Here is a 20,703-nt window from a genome sequence, read left to right on the forward strand (position 1 = left end):
CACGCATACAGGGGGGGATGGGAGATGAGCCAGTGCCTGACCCACCCATGCATACAGGGAGGGGGGAGATGATGGGTGGGTCAGGCACTGGCTCATCTGCCCCCCCCCCCCTCCCCCGTATGCGTGGCTCATCGCTGGCTCCCCAGTCCCATCTTGTATCATGGCTCCCCGTCCACCGCGGACCTCCTACATCCTCCCCGCCGGCTCCCTTCATCCTCCCTGGCTGCCTGGGATGATTCATGATTCATCCCGCCCCCCCATGCGTGGCTCTTCGCCGGCTCCCCGACGCTCCCAGTCCCATCTTGTATCATGGGCATGGCTCCCCGTCCTGGCCGTCCACCGCGGACCTCCTCCTCCCCGCCGGCTCCCCCGTCCTCCCTGGCTGGAATGATTCATACTCACCTGAGTCAGCTCACACACCGCGTAGCAGAAGAACGGAATCCTCCACCTCGCTCTGTCCCTGCGCAGCACTGCACCGTCCTCCTCGTCCTGTGTGAGCGCCGCGGTCAGGTGGTAACGGTCATTTAAGATGATGAATATTCATGCATATTCATCACCTTAATGAGGCGGCACCATGTGACCGCTCACACAGGGCGAGCTGCAGTCGTGCAGTCGCCGAGAGCAGACCAGCCGGCACCGCTGGAGCAGGTGAGGTGAGTATGAGACAGGGAGGCATAAGCGGCGACAGGGGGGGGTTGTGCTGTCTTAAGGTGACCAGCCGGACCAGACTGTAAAAAAAAACAAAAAAAAAAACAACACACTGCTCAGGTGCCGCCCCCCCCACATCGCCCCGCCCTAGGCACGTGCCCTCGGGTGCCTAGTGGCAAATACGGCCCTGGTCACTGCTCTCGAAGACTATCATGGTGCACAGCAAGACGGCAATGGAAGCTGAAATGGATGTCTATCCTCTTCAGTGATGATCCCACTTTTTTCTTTAATGCGATAATAGCTGGAGATTAGTCTGGACACCATGTGAGCAACACCACAAAAAGGCCTTTATGAGGGATTGTGAAAGTGTCCCAGGAGTTGTTTTTTAATACAACAACGTTGGCTACATGTTCTCATACTACTATGAGCAGTCTGTTATTTAAAGGGACTCTGTCAGCACAAAATAATTGTTGAAACCAAGTACAAGCGATCAGTGCTCCATGGCAGGGCCAATCTTTTAAATACACATTCCCACAGGCTTGATTTTCATCTATCTCAACCCTTCTATGGCCATATGAAGCCAGAGCTGCCAGTCAAAGAAGAGAGGTGGCGATAGAGGGAAAACTAGCAGGTAGGAAGGTGTACTTAAATGACTGGTTTCACAGAGCAGTGGGACTTTGTTTGAATAGTTATTCTGTGCTGACAGAGTAACTTTAAACATGCTAACATGGCCTGAAGCATCTCTGTCTTGTTTCCTATCGGGCACATATGGGATGTCATCCGTCTGCAACTGCAAAGGGAGCTGCCAGCAGCGGATCTTGATAATCTGTGTGCACAAGTGCATTCAGTGTGGCAGGAACTTCCACAAACAACCATTAATAACCTCATTAATAGCATACATATAGAGTGTAGGTATTTTTGTGCATGGTTCTCATACGCACTACTGAATAAATCGAGAGATTTTGAAAATGGTTTACATTTTTTTCATCATTTACACATCATGTCTATTCATCCTGCGCTTTTCATAATTCCATGACTTTTTCTTTGCCTTGTAGGTTCAAAGTTGAGCAATGTGATTGGCTGGATGAGTCCAGGTATGACAAACGAATGTTGAAAACATTATAACCTGAGGCCATTGTAACAGTAAAGGCCACAGTATTCTCCTATCTCCACGTTCTGTTAAGAAACAAAACAGATGCTGCTACCTGTATACGGTGAGGTATGGAGACACTTGACTCAGATGGAATAAGCTGTATCCTCTGAGTATTTCCATCCACCACTGCTGCATGTGTAACTTCTGACTGTGTGCGAGAAAGCTAAAAATACAATAAATGTCACATTTTATTTGATTTCAATACAACAGAAAACTGAAAGAAACGGTATATAATTATAAAAACGCCAAGTAAAACTCCTTTCTAATGTAAAGTAAAACGTCATCCTAAAAGACCAGGAACACAGGCTTAAAGAGTGTATGTTGATTTCTCATTAAAATTATTTTTATAATTAATTCTAGTAGTTATCAGCACGTGAGTTATCCATACTTCTTAAAATAACTTTTACCTGCATATAAAACGTGAAAAATGTTAGTTGCTAAAAAAAAGTGGGACACTTCACAAGTTAATTGCTCTTTATGCAGTCATAAGCAAATTTTGATGTGAACCTGCAAAAGGATCTGCAAACACCATATAAAAGTATCAATAAACTTTATAAGTCATAATTTAATAAAACATCATAATGAGAAATACATAAAAAGTGGATGATTACATGTAAAAATATACCAAAAGGAGATAAATGGCATCATCCCTTGGAAGAAGCCATGTCGGGTGCGAAGATATTATACTTTGTGATGTCATTTCTGGAGTTACCCATTTCTATAGTATGTTATGTCTATTACTTGTACCCACACCCGGCCCGCTGACTGTTCCTGTCCGGCCCGCTGACACTTGCAGCCAGAGGCCGGAGAGGGACTGATCCACCAATCTGATTTTTCTCAGAATCGTAATTAGGATTAAAGCCCCAGCCCGGTCTTCTCATTGGTGGATGCAGGCTCCTCAGCTCCTCCTGGTCTGCAGAGCTACTGAAACCTGTGCAGGAGTGTTCAGGACAGGAGGAGGGAAGCTGGGACTACAGCACCCATCTGCTGCAGATAATGGGCAAGTAGCTTCTCCGTGGAGCCCAGATAACACCTAGGAGGCAGCATTAGGTCACAGCACCTGCCATGCCTCCTTTCCACTAACTGTGGAATAAAAGCTGGGAGAGCAGCTAATTAGCAGCCACTGAATCGCCCTGGATCTTCCTAAAAGCTGATAGGAGATAAAACACTTGGGCTGAATATTCCTTCTGAATACAGGGTCCGGTAGTGCAGTGCCCCCTCACCTCCACTACATGCAGCTTTTAGATGGAATATTCTAGGTGCTCCACAAACTGCTCTTCTGCCCCACCAAGTACTCCGCTGCCTCCTCACATTTGTATGTGAAAGTTAACCCTTACCTCCCTCTGCACCCAGCCTGTCCTGTTGTATGTCCTGTGCAGGAGAGGTAAGGATTAAGCCCCCCCACCATGCACCCCCTGTGATATGTGGCTTATCACATCCACTCCATAGACTGCAATAAAGACCTCCCAACGCACTCTGGTCACCTCCTGCCCCATAAGTGATATGCATGTGGAGCAGGGTTGGGCAAACAACTTTTTACCCCAATGCTCACAATTGTTATATACTGCTTGATTAACTGTAAGAGTATGTGCTCATGACCAGGAACTGCTGCGGGTTTGATGCTGTGTACTTATGCAGCGTCAAACCCGCAGCGTCAAACCCGCAGCGCCCACATGTGACAGCATGGTGGATGTGATTTCTGGAAATCCCATGTCCACTATGAGTCCATAGCTGCCTGTGGATGACCCACGGACACCGGCATGTGGCGCATCTTTCAAGACCGCAGCATGGCAATTACATCAATAGAAATGTATTGCAGTAAATCCGCACAGTTCAGTGAACACATGCAGATTTAGCTGCGTTAAATAGATTGCGGCACTCCGTCCTAAGCGCTGCTAGTACCGGATCGTGGGCACCCGGCCTAATGCTTGTTACAATAAGCTTTATTGCAGCAGATATTATTGGGCTACATTCACATGACTGTATTTTGCAGTCTGTGAAAAAAAATAAACCCGACCTCAGACAGACAGCACTACGAGCAATGATATGGAATTGAGCCATTTACATTACAGTATGAAAATGTCTTGTGTGCGAAAGATCACAGCACCCATCAGTCTCTTCTGTATTTCAGTTGAAACTCGCCTGTTGAAGTCTATGGGTGTGCAAAAAAAAAAAAACAAAAAAAAAAATTGGATCCCATGTGAATCATCCGTATAGCATCCAATTTTTACAAATACATTTCCATTACTAACACAATTTTGTATTTGTTCTTGTAAATTTTATTCGCTCCTGATGTATACAAATGGATGATCTACAGATGAGAATACAGATGGAAAATTGTCTATTTCTGGATGAAAATGATTTTTTTTTTTATACGCTCATGGAAACTTAACCTTATAATCAACTGCTTTTTATAAAGCAATGAAATTAACATTATGCAGAATTAAATGGGCGGTCCGAAACCGAAGGTAAATTTCATAATAGACATTTATTTAATTCAATAATGTAATGACTTTTCTAACATACTTAAAGGGGTTGTCCACTACTTTCAATTAACCCCCCAATGTACCCCCCCGGGGCCCCTAATGAATTGTGCCATTACCTTCTGTTGACGTTTTCGCCTGTGAGCGGCGCTATTCCTCCTGCTGAGTCCGGGTCACATGACCCCCAGACTGCAGCCGCCGCTCATTTCCGCCGACGTCACGTCAATTTCCAGGCTCTGAAAATTGACGTGACGTCAGCAGCAGGCGTGACCAGCCCCCAGTCAGCAGTCACTCAGCAAGAGTGACTGGGCTGTGGGCGGTGCTGGGGGCTGCCTGCAGGGCTGTGCTGGGGGCGGGCGGGGCTGTGTGTGCTCACTGCTCAGTGCTGGGATCATGATGTGTGGCTGGGCTGTGCTTCGGTCGCCGGGGGTCTGCCGGTGTTTCTGCCCGCCGGTGCTTGTGCCCGCCGGCGCCGGTGCTTGTGACCGCCGGTGCTACTGCCTGCCGGCGCTGTGTGTGTGTGTGTGCCGGCGCTGTGTGTGCGTGTGTGTGCCGACGCTGTGCGTGTGTGTGTGTGTGCCGGCGCTGTGCGTGTGTGTGCAGGCATCGTCCGATGGGACTACAAGTCCCATCGGGCTCTGCCTGCTACACTGACAGTGAGTGACACATTAGCCAATGATGGGACAGTAGTAGTCCCATCATCCGGCTAATGTGTTGAATGTAAAAAAAAACAAAAACACAGTACATACATACATACATACAACACCATGCGACGACATGCGACAACATGCACCATGCGGCAACATGCACCATGCGACGACATGCACCATGCGGCGACATGCACCATGCGACGACATGCGATGACATGCACCATGCGGCGACATGCACCATTCGACGACATGCACCATGCGGCAACATGCACCATGCGACATGCAACGACATGCGGCATGCAACGACATGCGGCATGCAACGACATGCGCCATGCGACGACATGCGCCATGCGGCGACATGCGCCATGCGGCGACATGCACCATGCGGCGACCTGCGCCATGTGATGCCATGCGACGACATGCGCCATGCGACGACATGCACCATGCGACAACATGCACCATGCGACAACATGCACCATGCGACAACATGCACCATGCGACAACATGCAACAACATGCACCATGCGGCGACATGCACCATGCGACGACATGCACATGCGTCAACATGCGACATGCACCATGCGTCGACATGCACCATGCGTCAACATGAGACATGCACCATGCGACGACATGCAACACGCACCATGCGACGACATGCACCATGCGTCGACATGCACCATGCGTCAACATGCACCATGCGTCAACATGCACCATGCGACAACATGCACCATGCGACAACATGCGACATGCACCATGCGACGACATGCAACATGTGACATGCGACATGAAACATGCCACATACAGTACGTACATACAACAGACATACAGTACATATAACATAGATTACATACTCACTATCACTTGTCACTTTGATCCCCGAAGCCATTGTCATCTGTAAAAAATATTAAAATAATAAACAACCAATATACTCCCTGATCCGCAGAAATCCAATTAAAACAAGTGTCCCACGACGATCTCCCGTGGAGAGCAGGAGCCTCTGCTGATGCAACCACTCTCCAGGGGCTCCAGGAACACAATGAGGGGAGGAAGGTATCCTTCCACAATGTATTCCCCACAATGTATTCCTACACCCCTGTGAGAAAATAGTCCCTAGTCTCACTTTATGGCATGCTGTATGAGAAAGTTCCCACGCAGCTTTTTGCCATAAAGTGAGACCAGTGAACTTTAGTAACCTCAGTGATGCACTACAGGAGCCATTGTCTTCTGTCAGTGTGTCACTGAGGGTCCTATAGAGCAGTGACACCACCCAATGTCACTGTTCTATAGGGGAGATCGTCGTGGGACACTCGTTATTAATTGGACTACAGCGGACAGGTAGTATACGGTTTATTATTTTACTTTTTTGCAGGTGCTGGAGTATGGTAAGTATGGTTAAATGAAGAATATTAAAATACTTTTTCCTAATGTGTGTGTGTTTCATTAACCCTTTTTTAGTATTGGATTAATAATGGATAGGCGTCTTATTGACGCCTCTCCGTTATTAACCCGGCTTAATGTCACCTTACAATAGCAAGGTGACATTAACCCCTTATTACCCCATATCCCACCGCTACACGGGAGTGGGACTGAAATACATGGCACTTTAATACGTGGCACTGAAATACGTGGCACGTGGCACTTACGTACGTGGCACTGAAATATGTGGCACGTGGCACTGAAATATGTGGCACGTGGCACTGAAATATGTGGCACGTGGCACTGAAATACGTGGCACTTACATAGGTGGCATTTAAATCCGTGGCACTTAAATCCGTGGCACTTACATACATCGCACTTGCATACATGGCACTTAAATACGTGGCACGTGGCACTTACATACGTGGCACTTATATACGTGGCACTTATATACGTGGCACTGAAATAGGTGGCACTTAAATCCGTGGCACTGAAATACGTGTCACGTGGCACATACGTGGCACTTACATACGTGGCACTTACATACGTGGCACTTACATACGTGGCACTTACATACGTGGCACGTGGCACTTAAATCCGTGGCACTTACATACGTGGCACTTACATACGTGGCACTTACATACGTGGCACTTACATACGTGGCACTTACATACGTGGCACTTACATACGTGGCACGTGGCACTTAAATCCGTGGCACTTACATACGTGGCACTTAAATCCGTGGCACTTACATACGTGGCACTTACATACGTGGCACGTGGCACTTAAATCCGTGGCACTTAAATCCGTGGCACTTAAATCCGTGGCACTTAAATCCGTGGCACTTACATACGTGGCACGTGGCACGTAGCACTTACATACGTGGCACGTGGCACTTATATACGTGGCACTTATATACGTGGCACTGAAATACGTGGCACTGAAATACGTGGCACTGAAATATCGTGGCACTATGTCAGAAAATGTTCATTAAACGGTTAGGGGTGAGGTTAGGGGTAGGGTTAGGGTTTGGATCCCTTTATCACCCTGATGGTGGTGGGTGTTTTTTCAGTTTTTTTTCTATAAAAACGCATCATCGGTGAGGGTGGAAGATATGGTTATCGCAATCCCAGTGATGACATAACCAAAGTAAAGACCATAAATATAAAGTAATGAACAAGTACTGAACAATCCCTTTAATATATGATACTAAAACTGTTTTGAATCTATAAAATGCACAGTGTAGACTACAGTCTACAAATCTGTAATTTCTCAGTGTGAATGCAGATTTTTGGTTACTCATATTACACTCAGAGAGTGAATACAAGGATGTGATTTGAATACTCCCAATGTTGTCACCACGGTTTCTCTCACGGAGAATTTGTGTCAGTGTCATTATGTGAACCCTGTGGACAATCAGTGGCTGCTTCACTGTCTTCGCCTTAGGAAGAAGTGGCTTACATTTGGTAATTCTTAATAAAAATGCAGCAACACTCACTTCCTACAGATATAAGAGTTTGCTTAGAAGGTGGTGAGAGTGATGCGGCCACTGATTGACCACAGGTACAATCGCTGCGAGACACCGCGCCGACACTATTGGAACGTGCAGGCACTGGAATCTAGTAAACATACAGACTGAGAGGGGGTTGTTAGAATAGTGGACAAACCCTTCAAAGTTCTATATGTATGTATATATCACTGCCACAAAATATTAAAGTGTATGTATATGAATAAATAATTTATTCCATACATACACATAGAAGTATATATTGGTGTGTATATAAAAGGTGTGATCACATATTTGTGCAGCTAAAATGCAATGGGGGCCATTTCTACCTCGAAAGCAGGTGGAATTGTGACTTAGGATGAGCTGTTATACTGCAAATGGCCCATATATTGTTTCTGAAACTGGGGCCTCTCCTGTATATGAGCACAAATAGTGTAAAATAAGAACACACATAACATATATACATGCACACAAGCGTATGTAGATGGACACATATAACCACACATGTACTGTGTAATTTACATATCTAAGACATATACGCAGTAGGATCTCTTTACAGTATATCATATGTATACTAAACTATATATACTATGAAATAGATGAGAAAGAAAAAAAGCTAAAAGCTTGATCACCATGGTTGTGCAGTGCTTGGTGCTGCTTTACAGCTTGTGACCAAGATGTGACCTCTCCTCATCAGCCTGAAGAGAGAGGAGGGAGAGGAGGGAGGGGTTTGGGTGTGTTTTGGAGAGGGTGTGCTAAGTTCGGGCTTAGAGGACAGTGCAAAGCATCATGGAACTTGTAGTATTAGGGCACAATAAGGAAGTAGTCGATTAACCCCATGAGAGCTGAATCCAGCACTGAAGATGTGCTGCTACAGCATGATAACAGGTAATATTGTTAAAATAAACACAGTAGATGTTTTCAGTGGCACATAATAGCAAGATTTATGAAAAAAAAAAAAAAACTTTATAGTAGTGGACAACTTCTTTAAATTTAAAAATTTCTACCGTTCCTTATCTATAACTTCCTGTCTGCTTGGCTTTTTTCTTTTTTTTTGTGCTTATAGTTTGAGAATGCCAGTGCATTTTGGGATACTCACACAGGATGTCATTAGGGGCAGAGGCTGCGGTCACTGCCACAGCTGCTTTACCCACCTTGAAATGAAGCATCATCAATGGCATTTGTTTCAGAGACTGGACCAGTCCCTGCTAGCCGCATTGCCTCCTTACAATTTGCACTGACAGTGCACTCTGTTGCCAGCTTGTCACTTCTCTTTAGAGCCAGCAAGGGAGCGCACTGTCTTTGTGCATTCAAAGGAATATAGCACAGGGAGCTCATACTGAGCATATGTCAGAATTTACAACCGGCGCATTATCAGGTGAGCAGGACTAGCCCAGCCCCTGAAACAGACATCACTGATGGTGCCTCATTTCAGAGAGTGCACAGAGGCCTTTGCCACCTGATGTCTGCTCATTTGAGTATCCCAGCCTGCACTGGAGAATCTCAAACAAAATGTCGTTGGAAGTTTAAAGAATGAAAAAAAAAAAAAGAAAGTCAGAATGTAATGAGATTAAATTACACTAAATAGGTACATTTAGTATGAAATTCACCTTTAGTATTGGACCACCACTTTAAGTTCAGCCAATTGGTTGGCACTCCACAACAGTGCCAGTTTTTCAAGTGGCCCCTTGGGAAAATTTAATTGCCCACCCCTCCTTGTACCAACTAGGAACTAATGAGTTCCCACACTACGTACTAACACTTGATTAGCCTTTTAGGTTTCTACAGATATCAACTCACTTGCACTTTACTTAACATTTTATTTCATGTACACCAAGTATAACTTTGAGATTTCACACAATAGTTTATAGATAATCCCGTTCACATTCTGGAATAACGTCAATTTTCCTTCTAGTAGTCTGTAGAGATATTGGATTCCACGTTGCTTATTTGCATATAGACTTAGTACTATATTATTTGAATATTGCAGGTGGCTCAGTGGTTAGCACTGCAGCATTGCAGCACTGGGGTCAAACCCCACCAAGGACAACATCTGCAAGGAGTTTGTATGTTCTCCCCGTGTTTGCGGGGGTTTCCTCCCACACTCCAAAGACATACTGATAGGGAATGTAGATTAGGAGCCCCATCGGGGACAGCGATGATAATGTCTGTAAAGCGCTGTGGAATTAATGAGTGATTTTTTTTTACATCACTATCTACATATGCGTCATAATCTCTCTTATTCTTTTACTATTCATAACTGCAAATTTCTATGCATATTTATACACACTTGATGTACTATTCCCATCACCCTCAATACCTTATCTGGCATCAGTTTAGAAGTAATTGTCCACGTTTTATGTATCGCTCATTACATGAGTTCTGACAAAGTTTATGGATACTTTTACTTGCATATAGCAGAATTTAGTGGACAAACCTCTTACATATGACCACTAGCAGCAGTGAACATATGCAGCACTTGTGGATAGTGATTGGAAGGAGCAGTCATATGCCAGAACAACAGGGGATCAGAGGGTTACAATCAGCTTTTTACTAAAATATGCCATAAGCAAAGGAAAGTGCATTACTTAATATGTAAAGTCTGGAAAATACTCAAGTAAAATATCATAACGTAGTAGTTGTTTGCAAAAATATAACATATACCTTGGAATTTTATTACATAAGAGGCGCGATTTGTGTGTGGTGTTTGGGGGCACCAGGGATTATTACGAAATTTTGACAACTTGCAAGAAACCGCCAGCTGTCATAGCAACCCATTGAAGCCCGTAATTGCATCACAAGGGCGCAGTTGCTCGCACAGAATGATATGACACATGCTGGCACAGCAGTAATGTATCTGTTATAGGCAGATCCTGGCTGGGTGTCACAGCCATTACCTGACGTGTAGGTCGGGCCTGCTTCATACTCCCGCTACCAACTTGCACTGTACATTTATGGCGAATGTCAGAAAGGTGTTAAGGGAATTTGTCATGTTGAAAATAATATCGGCCCTGCGGGTAGCATATTATAGAGCAGGAGGAGCTGATCAGATTGATGTACAATATTGTGGGAAAAGTTCAGAAAACCTTGTATTTTAATCCCTGAAATCCCTGCTGTCTGTATACGTACGAGTCCAGTGGGCGGAGCTAATCAGTGCTCAATAGTCTTCCCTGTATGACTGTGCAGATGGAGACAGACGTCAAGCACAGAGTAGGACCTCCAATGGACTTGTGCATACAAACACAAGGGATTTACTGAATGAAATACAATTATACTAAATCTTTTCTAACAAACCTAAATATTCTGTGCGGCTTCTCTTTCTCTATACTACGCTGTCCACAGATCGAACTGCATGTGCAACGCAACAGTTTACCTGTAATAAACAGTAATAATCTCTCCGAGGTCAGTTTCATACATCTGACATTCTTTCAACAGACCACAATGTTCAGACGGGCCAGGGGTCACCTGATCTGAACGCGACAGCCTCACATATGCCTATGAGGCTGCTGAGTTTAAGTCAGGACACTGCCAGTCAATACATCTCGGTTCACACTCGGACTATAAAAGTCAGATATGTTAGGCTATGTGCACACGATTGGATTTGCTGTGGATCCGCAGTGGATTTCTCCACGCAGAAACGCTGCAGATCCTCACTGTGATGTACAGTACAATGTTATTCAATGGGAAAAAAAAAGCTGTGCAGATGGTGCGGAAAAATCAGTGCGGAATTGCTGCGGATTTCAAAGAAGTGCATGTCACTTCTTTTGTGCGGATCTGCAGCGTTTCTGCACCCCTCCATGCTAAAATTCCGCAGTGGCAAAAAACGCAGAAAATCCGCACAAAATCCGCATCAATTCCGCATAAAAACCGCGGCTACGGATTCTGCCAGGAGATGCGGATTTTGTGCAGAAAATTCTGCACCTCTTTTCCTACGTGTGCACATAGCCTAAAAGTGATATTGGTGATCTGGACAAAACGTCTGCAATGACATCTGTACAGGATTTTACTGCACATATAGCCACAGATTTCAATCACGGAACTGTATTAAATAAAATCCGCAGTAAAAGTCCTTGGCATTTCCACAACAGATCACAAAATCCATTCACTAACATAAGTACAAGACAATGTTTGCTTGCAAATACCTTAATGGGGCTGTCACACAAACAAAGTAGGCTTTGATTGATACATCTTGAAATGATAAGTTCCACAATTAGATGTCTTAAAGAAAGATGTCCCTGTGCTGAGATAATCTTATAAATGTGCCCCTGCTGTGTACTGTGTAATGGATGTGTCCAACCGTGCAGGGACATGGTCTGATCATACCACAGCTCCTGGGCAGGGGAGAAAGCAAAAGAGAATACAGCCCAGGATCGCAGCCATTTCTTTCTGTGCAGGTGAACATTTCCCTGGCTGTTTAAAACCTTGTTTTACCTTACAGAAAGAATCAGCTGTGATCCCCTGCTGTCCTGTCTGTATATTCTCTTTTGCATTCTCCCCTGCCCAGGAGCTGTGGTATGATCAGGTCATGTTCCTGTACGGTCAGACACAGCCATTACACAGTACACAGCAGGGGCACATTTATAAGATTATCTCAGCACAGGAACATTTTATTTACACACATCTGATTGTGGAAATTATTATTATTCCAAGATGTATTAATTAAAATGTACTTTGTTCCTGGGAAAACCCCTCTAACTGAACTTTGCCAAAAATGTATTGAATGTACTGAATGTGTAAATTCCATGGTCTAAAACCTTAGTGATAAGATTCTGAAAACGTTACCTCTCCCATTTGCTGTTCAATAATTTGGTGAGCTAATTCTTCTATAGAAGCCATAATTTGTCTTCACTGAAAAGTCCTTGGGAAGAAAGATCTGTAGGATATCCAGTTTCGTGCAAAGTAAAGCCTAAAAATCAGAAAATTAATGTTAATCCCTCGCCCTGCATGAATTATTTCAGGCCTATAAACTGTGACAAAATGTTAGACCTAGCAACTAGTGATAAGCGAGCATGCTCGGATGTTATCCGAATATCTAGGGCGTGCTCGGATAATATGTTCGAGTCCCTGCAGCCACATGTGTTGCAGCTGTTTACCACTGCAAACTATGCAGCCGCAGGGACTTGAACATATTATCCGAGCATGCCCTAGATATTCGGATAACATCCAAGCATGCTCGAATAACACGTTAACCGAGCACGTTCGCTTACCACTAGTAGCAACCTAACATTTGCATTAACCCTATAACGCTTTCTAACATACATATCCATCATGACCATTGGTAAATTAACGCTGCATGATGGCTATATGTCATGTTAATCATGGGGGATGCAGCTAGTGTACATGCGAGAACAGCTGCAGGCGCACGACTGACATACACAGCCAGGATCATAACGATCCACAGTTTAACCTCTTGGATGCCTCTATCCATAGCGACAGAGGCCTTTGTCAGGCCATTGGTTGATACCAGCATATTATCATGGCAGTGGAGGACCTAACAATGGTCCCCTTCGTTGCCATAGTAGTCCTCCTTTCAGACATAGTCAGAGGTAAGGTCTACTAAATACCTGTCATCGTTACGTTGACAGGCAAATCACTAAGGCTAGGTTCACATCGCGTTAGGTGCCATCCGTTTAACGGATCCGTTACTAAGCGGCACTAACGCAATGTAACAGATCCGTTAACGCGCCTATTGGCATCCATTATCGCAACGCACCCTAACGCATGTCAAAATCAGCATGCATTAGCGATGACGCATTACTTTGTGACACACCCTCGAACACGGTCTACCGCGTTGTCGGGTACGTTAGGTCTAACGCACAGCGAACGGACGCGATCGCTGTGCATAGACCTCTAATACTAACGCAGGCCAACGCAAAAAAAAAGTGAATTTGGGAATCAGCGTTAGCGCATCCATTTAACGGATATGTTAAACGGATGGCACTAACGCGATGTGAACCTAGCCTTAAAGAGGACCTTTCACCAGTCTGAGGGTGCTAAGCTGGCCACATCATGGAATAGTGGCTACAGAGCAGAATCAAATGTAATTGTCATTCTTGTAATTTCTCCTCTGTGTTGAAGAGATATTAGCTTGTACAGGTTAGATTATACCGTAGTTTATATCATAGTACCAATGGGCATTACCGGAGATTTGTCTCTGTGCGTGTGCACTTCCTCCCCTGTATGAGGTTAACCAATAATAAGGCAGCATCATGCAGTAAGGAAAAGAACACGCCCTCCTCTCCTCACCAATCTCTGCATCTACTGTGTAGAGATACAGATGATCTCTTCGGTATCATTACAACACTTCCAGATCTCATCACACAGCAGTCCGTGGGGAGGGGGGGGGGGGCGGTCAGACCTTACAGAATTGTGAGAGGAGATCTGAAAAGGTGTGTAATAATACAACAGAGCTGAGCTAGGTATCACTACATACTAGCTGCAGAGCTATGCATCAATCAGGCCATTTAAAGGTAATGTGATCAGGATCTCACTCCTCCAAACTATTTAATTGCCCATGTCACTCTTTCAAAGACAAGTCCAGCAATACCTTTACATGTCTAGTCCGTTCCTCCGGTACGGAGAAATCAGAGTTTGAATTGTCCAGCTCTAACTGCTGCACAGTGCCACCACCTACTTCTTAACAGACAGTTCCTTTGCCTTATGTCCCACAGCGTAGAAGCGGTCAAGCAGCAGGGGGTGGAGTTGGGCAGGAAATAGAGCTATAGTGACAGAGGCTTCAGATCTCTAGCCTTAAGGCCCCGTCTCACATAGCGAGATCGCTAGCGAGATCGCTGCTGAGTCACAAGTTTTGTGACGCAACAGCGACCTCCATAGCGATCTCGCTATGTGTGACACGTACCAGCGATCAGGCCCCTGCTGTGAGATCGCTGGTCGTGTCGGAATGGCCTGGACCTTTTTTTGGTCGTTGAGGCCCCGCTGACATCGCTGAATCGGTGTGTGTGACACCGATCCAGCGATGTCTTCACTGGTAACCAGGGTAAACATCGGGTTACTAAGCGCAGGGCCGTGCTTAGTAACCCGATGTTTACCCTGGTTACCAAAAAAAACAAACAGTACATACTCGCCTTTCGGTGTCCAGGTCCCCTGCCGTCTGCTTCCTGCTCTGACTGAGTCTCGCCGTACACTGAGAGCAGAGCGCAGCGGTGACGTCACTGCTGTGCTCTCACTTCTCACTGTACGGCCGGATCTCAGTCAGTCAGAGCAGGAAGCAGACGGCGAGGGACCTGGACACCGAAAGGCGAGTATGTACTGTTTGTTTTTTTTGGTAACCAGGGTAAACATCGGGTTACTAAGCGCGGCCCTGCGCTTAGTAACCCGATGTTTACCCTGGTTACCCGGGTGCTGCAGGGGGACTTCGGCATCGTTGAAGACAGTTTCAACGATGCCGAAGTCGTTCCCCTGATCGTTGGTCGCTGGAGAGAGCTGTCTGTGTGACAGCTCCCCAGCGACCACACAGCGACTTACCAACGATCACGGCCAGGTCGTATCGCTGGTCGTGATCGTTGGTAAATCGCTGAGACGGGGCCTTGCATTTTGTGTGGTATGTCCATTTTTTTGAGCACTGGGCGAAAAGACAGCTGATTTCAGGCTTTAACCTACCCTAGCCATCTGAACAAAGCCCGAGCCTCCTCTGCATTGATCACGGCATGACGCGCGTGTAGTAAGTGCAGTATGATGACCAGTATGCCATGTTGTGAGTGTAAGGGCCCCTTCACACTGTGCAATCAAAGTCTGAACGAGCGTTCGATTTGTGACGTTTATCCGTCCTCGTTCCGAGGTTGCAAAGTGTGACATGGCGTTACGATTTGCGACGCAGCCCAGCATCGTACGATGTGAAAGAAAGAGCAGAACTTTCTTTCGTCGTAAATGTCTCGCTGTGGCGGTCGAAATCGTAGTATGTGACGGCGGTCATACGAGCTCGTAATGCGACTACGTGGGTTGGGCTTCCGCATACCTGTCTCCTGATTGGGCGTGACGTTTTAGCACGCCCATGCTGGTAATACGTCACGCTCGGAGTCGTAGGACTATGGCGGTGTGAAGGGTAGCGTACGATTGCGACGCGTGACGTTCACATCGCAACTACGTCAGAAAAAGCGTTAACATCGTAGAGTGTGACCGCTGGCTACGAGCTCGTACTGCGATGTCGAATATGACGCAAATGCGTCGTAATCGTAGCAGAATCGACCAGTGTGAAGGGGCCCTAAGTGCAGTATGACCAGTAAGAAATGTTGTGCATATAGTAAGTACAATATGACCTGTAAGGCAGGTCGCGTGTAATAGGTGCAGTATGACCTGTACTGAATGTCGTGCGTGTAGTATGTGCAGTATGACCTGTATGCCATTTCGTGCCTGTAGTGAGTGCAGTATGACCAGTACGGCATGACGTGCGTATAATAAGTGCAGTAGGACATGTGCCGTATGTCATGAGTGTAGTAGGTGCAGTTGACTCTGTGGCATGACATACATGATGGCGCTGTCCCCCGTACAGTGCAACGTGCATCTAGGGGCAGTACCTTGTACATACATATAATATTTCTTTATATAGCACCATTGATTCCATGGTGCTGTACATGAGGGGTTTCATACAAGATACAGATATTATTTACAGTAAACAATGGCACTGGAACATAGTGAAGATGACCCTGCCTTTGCGGGCATACATTCTACAGGATGATGGGGAAGGAGACTGTAGGCTGGGGGGTTGCAGTGGTGTTGATGTGGCAACGTGGTCTTTGCAGGCTGTAAGCTTTATTGAAAGAGATGGGTTTTCAGGTTCCGACCGAAGGATCCCAATGTGGTGGATAATTGGACGTGTTGATGCACAGAATTCCAGAGGATGGGGAATATTCGGGAGAAGTCTTGGAGGCGATTGGGTGAAGAACGAGTAAGTGTGGAGGAGAGAAGGTGGTCATGGGAGGACCGAATTTACATGAGGGAAGATATCTGGAGATGTACAGAGACAGGTTATGGATGACTTTAAGGTCTGTATTAGTAGTTGGATATTAGTAATTGGATACTCTGGGGAATTGGGAACCAATGAAGGGATTTGCAAAGAGGGGAAGAGTGTAGAGAGAAGAGAGATGAATTAGTTGGGCAGCAGAATGAAGGATGGACTGGAGAGGTGTGTGTTAAGGTACCGTCACATTAAGCGACGCTGCAGCGATAGCGACAACGATGTCGATCGCTGCAGCGTCGCTGTTTGATCGCTGGAGAGCTGTCACACAGACCGCTCTCCAGCGACCAACGATGCCGAGGTCCCGGGTAACCAGGGTAAACATCGGGTTGCTAAGCGCAGGGCCGCGCTTAGTAACCCGATGTTTACCCTGGTTACCAGCTTAAAAGTAAAAAAAACAAACAGTACATGCTCACCTGCGCGTCTCCCAGCGTCTGCTTCCTGACACTGACTGAGCTCCGGCCCTAACAGCACAGCGGTGACGTCACCGCTGTGCTTTCACTTTCTCTTTAGGGCCGGATCTCAGTCAGAGCAGGAAGCAGACGCTGGGAGACGCGCAGGTGAGCATGTACTGTTTGTTTTTTTTACTTTTACGCTGGGAACCAGGGTAAACATCGGGTTACTAAGCGCGGCCCTGCGCTTAGTAACCCGATGTTTACCCTGGTTACCAGTGTAAAACATCGCTAGTATCGTTGCTTTTGGTGTCAAACACAACGATACACGGCGATCGGACGACCAAATAAAGTTCTGGACTTTATTCAGCGACCAGCGACATCACAGCAGGATCCTGATCGCTGCTGCGTGTCAAACTAAACGATATCGCTAGCGAGGACGCTGCAACGTCACGGATCGCTAGCGATATCGTTTAGTGTGACGGTACCTTTAGCAGGGAGGCCACAGAGGAGGATGTTGCAGTAGTTGAGGCGGGAGATGATGAGGGCATGCACAAGCATTTTAATAGATTGAGGGTTGAGGAAAGGACATTTTCTAGATTTTTGAGCTGGAGGCGACAGGAGTTGGCGAGAGCTTGGATGTGCGGTTTGAAGGACAGGGCAGAGTCAAGGGTTACTCCGAGGCAGTGGACTTCCGGGACAGGGGAAAGCGTGATGTAGACAGATCAGGTAGGGAAGATACGTGAGATGGAGGAAAGATAATTAGTTCAGATTTGTCCACAATGAGCTTGAAGAAGCAAGAGGATCTGAGTGTCGTCAACGTAAAGGGGGTACTGGAAGCCATGGGACTTTGTGAGTTGTCCCAGGGTATAGCTGGAGAAGAGTAGGGGTCGTAGGATAGAGCCTTGAGGGACACCAACAAAGAGAGGGTGTGACACGCATGTAGGTGCAGACCCCCGTACAGTGTGACATGTCGGTGCAGACCCCGTACGGTGTAACATGTATCTAGATGCAGAACCCCGTACGGTGTGACATGTAGGTGCAGACCCCCGTACGGTGTAACATGTATCTAGATGCAGAACTCCGGTGTGACATGTCGGTGCAGACCCCCGTACGGTGTGACATGACGGTGCAGACCCCCGTACGGTGTGACATGACGGTGCAGACCCCCGTACGGTGTGACATGACGGTGCAGACCCCCGCACGGTGTGACATGACGGTGCAGACCCCCGCACGGTGTGACATGACGGTGCAGACCCCCGCACGGTGTGACATGACGGTGCAGACCCCCGCACGGTGTGACATGACGGTGCAGACCCCCGCACGGTGTGACATGACGGTGCAGACCCCCGCACGGTGTGACATGACGGTGCAGACCCCCGCACGGTGTGACATGACGGTGCAGACCCCCGCACGGTGTGACATGACGGTGCAGACCCCCGCACGGTGTGACATGACGGTGCAGACCCCCGCACGGTGTGACATGACGGTGCAGACCCCCGCACGGTGTGACATGACGGTGCAGACCCCCGCACGGTGTGACATGACGGTGCAGACCCCCGCACGGTGTGACATGACGGTGCAGACCCCCGCACGGTGTGACATGACGGTGCAGACCCCCGCACGGTGTGACATGACGGTGCAGACCCCCGCACGGTGTGACATGACGGTGCAGACCCCCGCACGGTGTGACATGACGGTGCAGACCCCCGCACGGTGTGACATGACGGTGCAGACCCCCGCACGGTGTGACATGACGGTGCAGACCCCCGCACGGTGTGACATGACGGTGCAGACCCCCGCACGGTGTGACATGACGGTGCAGACCCCCGCACGGTGTGACATGACGGTGCAGACCCCCGCACGGTGTGACATGACGGTGCAGACCCCCGCACGGTGTGACATGACGGTGCAGACCCCCGTACGGTGTGACATGACGGTGCAGACCCCCGTACGGTGTGACATGACGGTGCAGACCCCCGTACGGTGTGACATGACGGTGCAGACCCCCGTACGGTGTGACATGACGGTGCAGACCCCCGTACGGTGTGACATGTCGGTGCAGACCCCCGTACGGTGTGACATGTCGGTGCAGACCCCCGTACGGTGTGACATGACGGTGCAGACCCCTGCACGGTGTGACATGTAGGTGCAGACCCCCGTATGGTGTGATATGACGGTGCAGACCCCCGCACGGTGTGACATGACGGTGCAGACCCCCGAACAGTGTGACATGACGGTGCAGACCCCCGTACCGTGTGACATGTCGGTGCAGACCCCCGTACCGTGTGACATGTCGGTGCAGACCCCCGTACGGTGTGACATGACGGTGCAGACCCCTGTACCGTGTGACATGCACGTCGCCACAGTGACAGGTCTCACAATGCCGCTCTCCCGCCTCCACAGCACTGTGCGCGCACACACGGAGGGCAGTACACAGTGTTTGCCGCAGGGGGGAGGAAGCAGTGTCTCCGGGAATCTTTTCCTGTCGGGTGGAGGTCAGAGGTCACGGTGTTGAGGTGAAGCGTCACGCTGGTACGACACTCCGGACGTGGCCATGTCCGGGAGCGGAACAAGCGGCACACTCCTGGGCTCCGGTCGGCTCCTCCTGCACGGCTCAGGGCACTTCCTTTGTGCCTTATGTCTTACCTGGATCGGCGAAAATTGAATAGACCACTGTTGTCAATTGCCGTAAAGTCCGCTATGCGCTACACCCGGTTCCCTGCGGGTCAGAGTTCGTGACCCTCTCTCAGCTCCACCGAGTGCACAGCTCCTCCCCGTGACCGAATCGTAACGGCCAGCGTGATGACGTCATTGGCGCGCTGTACGGCATTACGCATGACCAGCTGAGCTGAGGAGAGAACGCGCGGGGATTGTACTCCGGCGTGAGATGCCGCAGCAGTGTGTGTAGTGCCGCAGCCGTGTGTGGCGGGGACTGGTGCACTGTGTGGTCCTGCTTTGTGGCTGGGGAGCTGCTCTAGTCACGTGTTCTCATTACCCGCCGGGTGTGTTAGGTGTCTGCTGCAGACATGCCGTTGTCTTGGTAGGAAAAATCGGCACAAAAATGCGTGTATTGTGTGCGGTGTCTATGCGGGTCCCCTAGTCATTCATATGTGTGACAGTCCTGCCAGAGTAGCGCTGTATGGGTGTGAGCCTGCTTCACATGTGCAAGGAGACGGCAGGCAGCATGCGGGCGACCCCGGGGAGCTATTCCCCCATCACTGGAGCATGCGGGCGACCCCGGGGAGCTATTCCCCCATCACTAAAGCATGCGGGCGATCCCGGGGAGCTATTCCCCCATCACTGGAGCATGCGGGCGACCCCGGGGAGCTATTCCCCCATCACTGGAGCATGCGGGCGACCCCGGGGAGCTATTCCCCCATCACTAAAGCATGCGGGCGATCCCGGGGAGCTATTCCCCCATCACTGGAGCATGCGGGCGATCCCGGGGAGCTATTCCCCCATCACTGGAGCATGCGGG

The 20,703-nt window shown here is 48.1% G+C and overlaps 1 protein-coding gene across 2 annotated transcripts in view; it reads right to left on the minus strand.

Moving 5' to 3' along the window:
• The window catches only part of NR2C1 (nuclear receptor subfamily 2 group C member 1), a 75,159-nt gene extending 54,925 nt beyond the window's left edge, over window positions 1-20,234 (minus strand). The window contains exons 1-3 of one of the 2 annotated variants that reach the window (XM_077265143.1): window positions 19,872-20,234; window positions 12,639-12,762; window positions 1,854-1,964 (exon numbers count right to left, since the gene is read on the minus strand). In XM_077265143.1, coding sequence (XP_077121258.1) covers window positions 1,854-1,964; window positions 12,639-12,692 — 165 coding nt within the window. In that variant the 5' untranslated portion in view covers window positions 12,693-12,762; window positions 19,872-20,234. The remainder of the gene's footprint in view (window positions 1-1,853; window positions 1,965-12,638; window positions 12,763-19,871) is intronic. The other variant, XM_077265144.1, reaches the window with a different exon arrangement.
• Window positions 20,235-20,703: the final 469 nt, after the last annotated feature.

Source organism: Ranitomeya variabilis, chromosome 5 (assembly GCF_051348905.1).
Source record: "Ranitomeya variabilis isolate aRanVar5 chromosome 5, aRanVar5.hap1, whole genome shotgun sequence".
NCBI lineage: Eukaryota > Metazoa > Chordata > Amphibia > Anura > Dendrobatidae > Ranitomeya > Ranitomeya variabilis.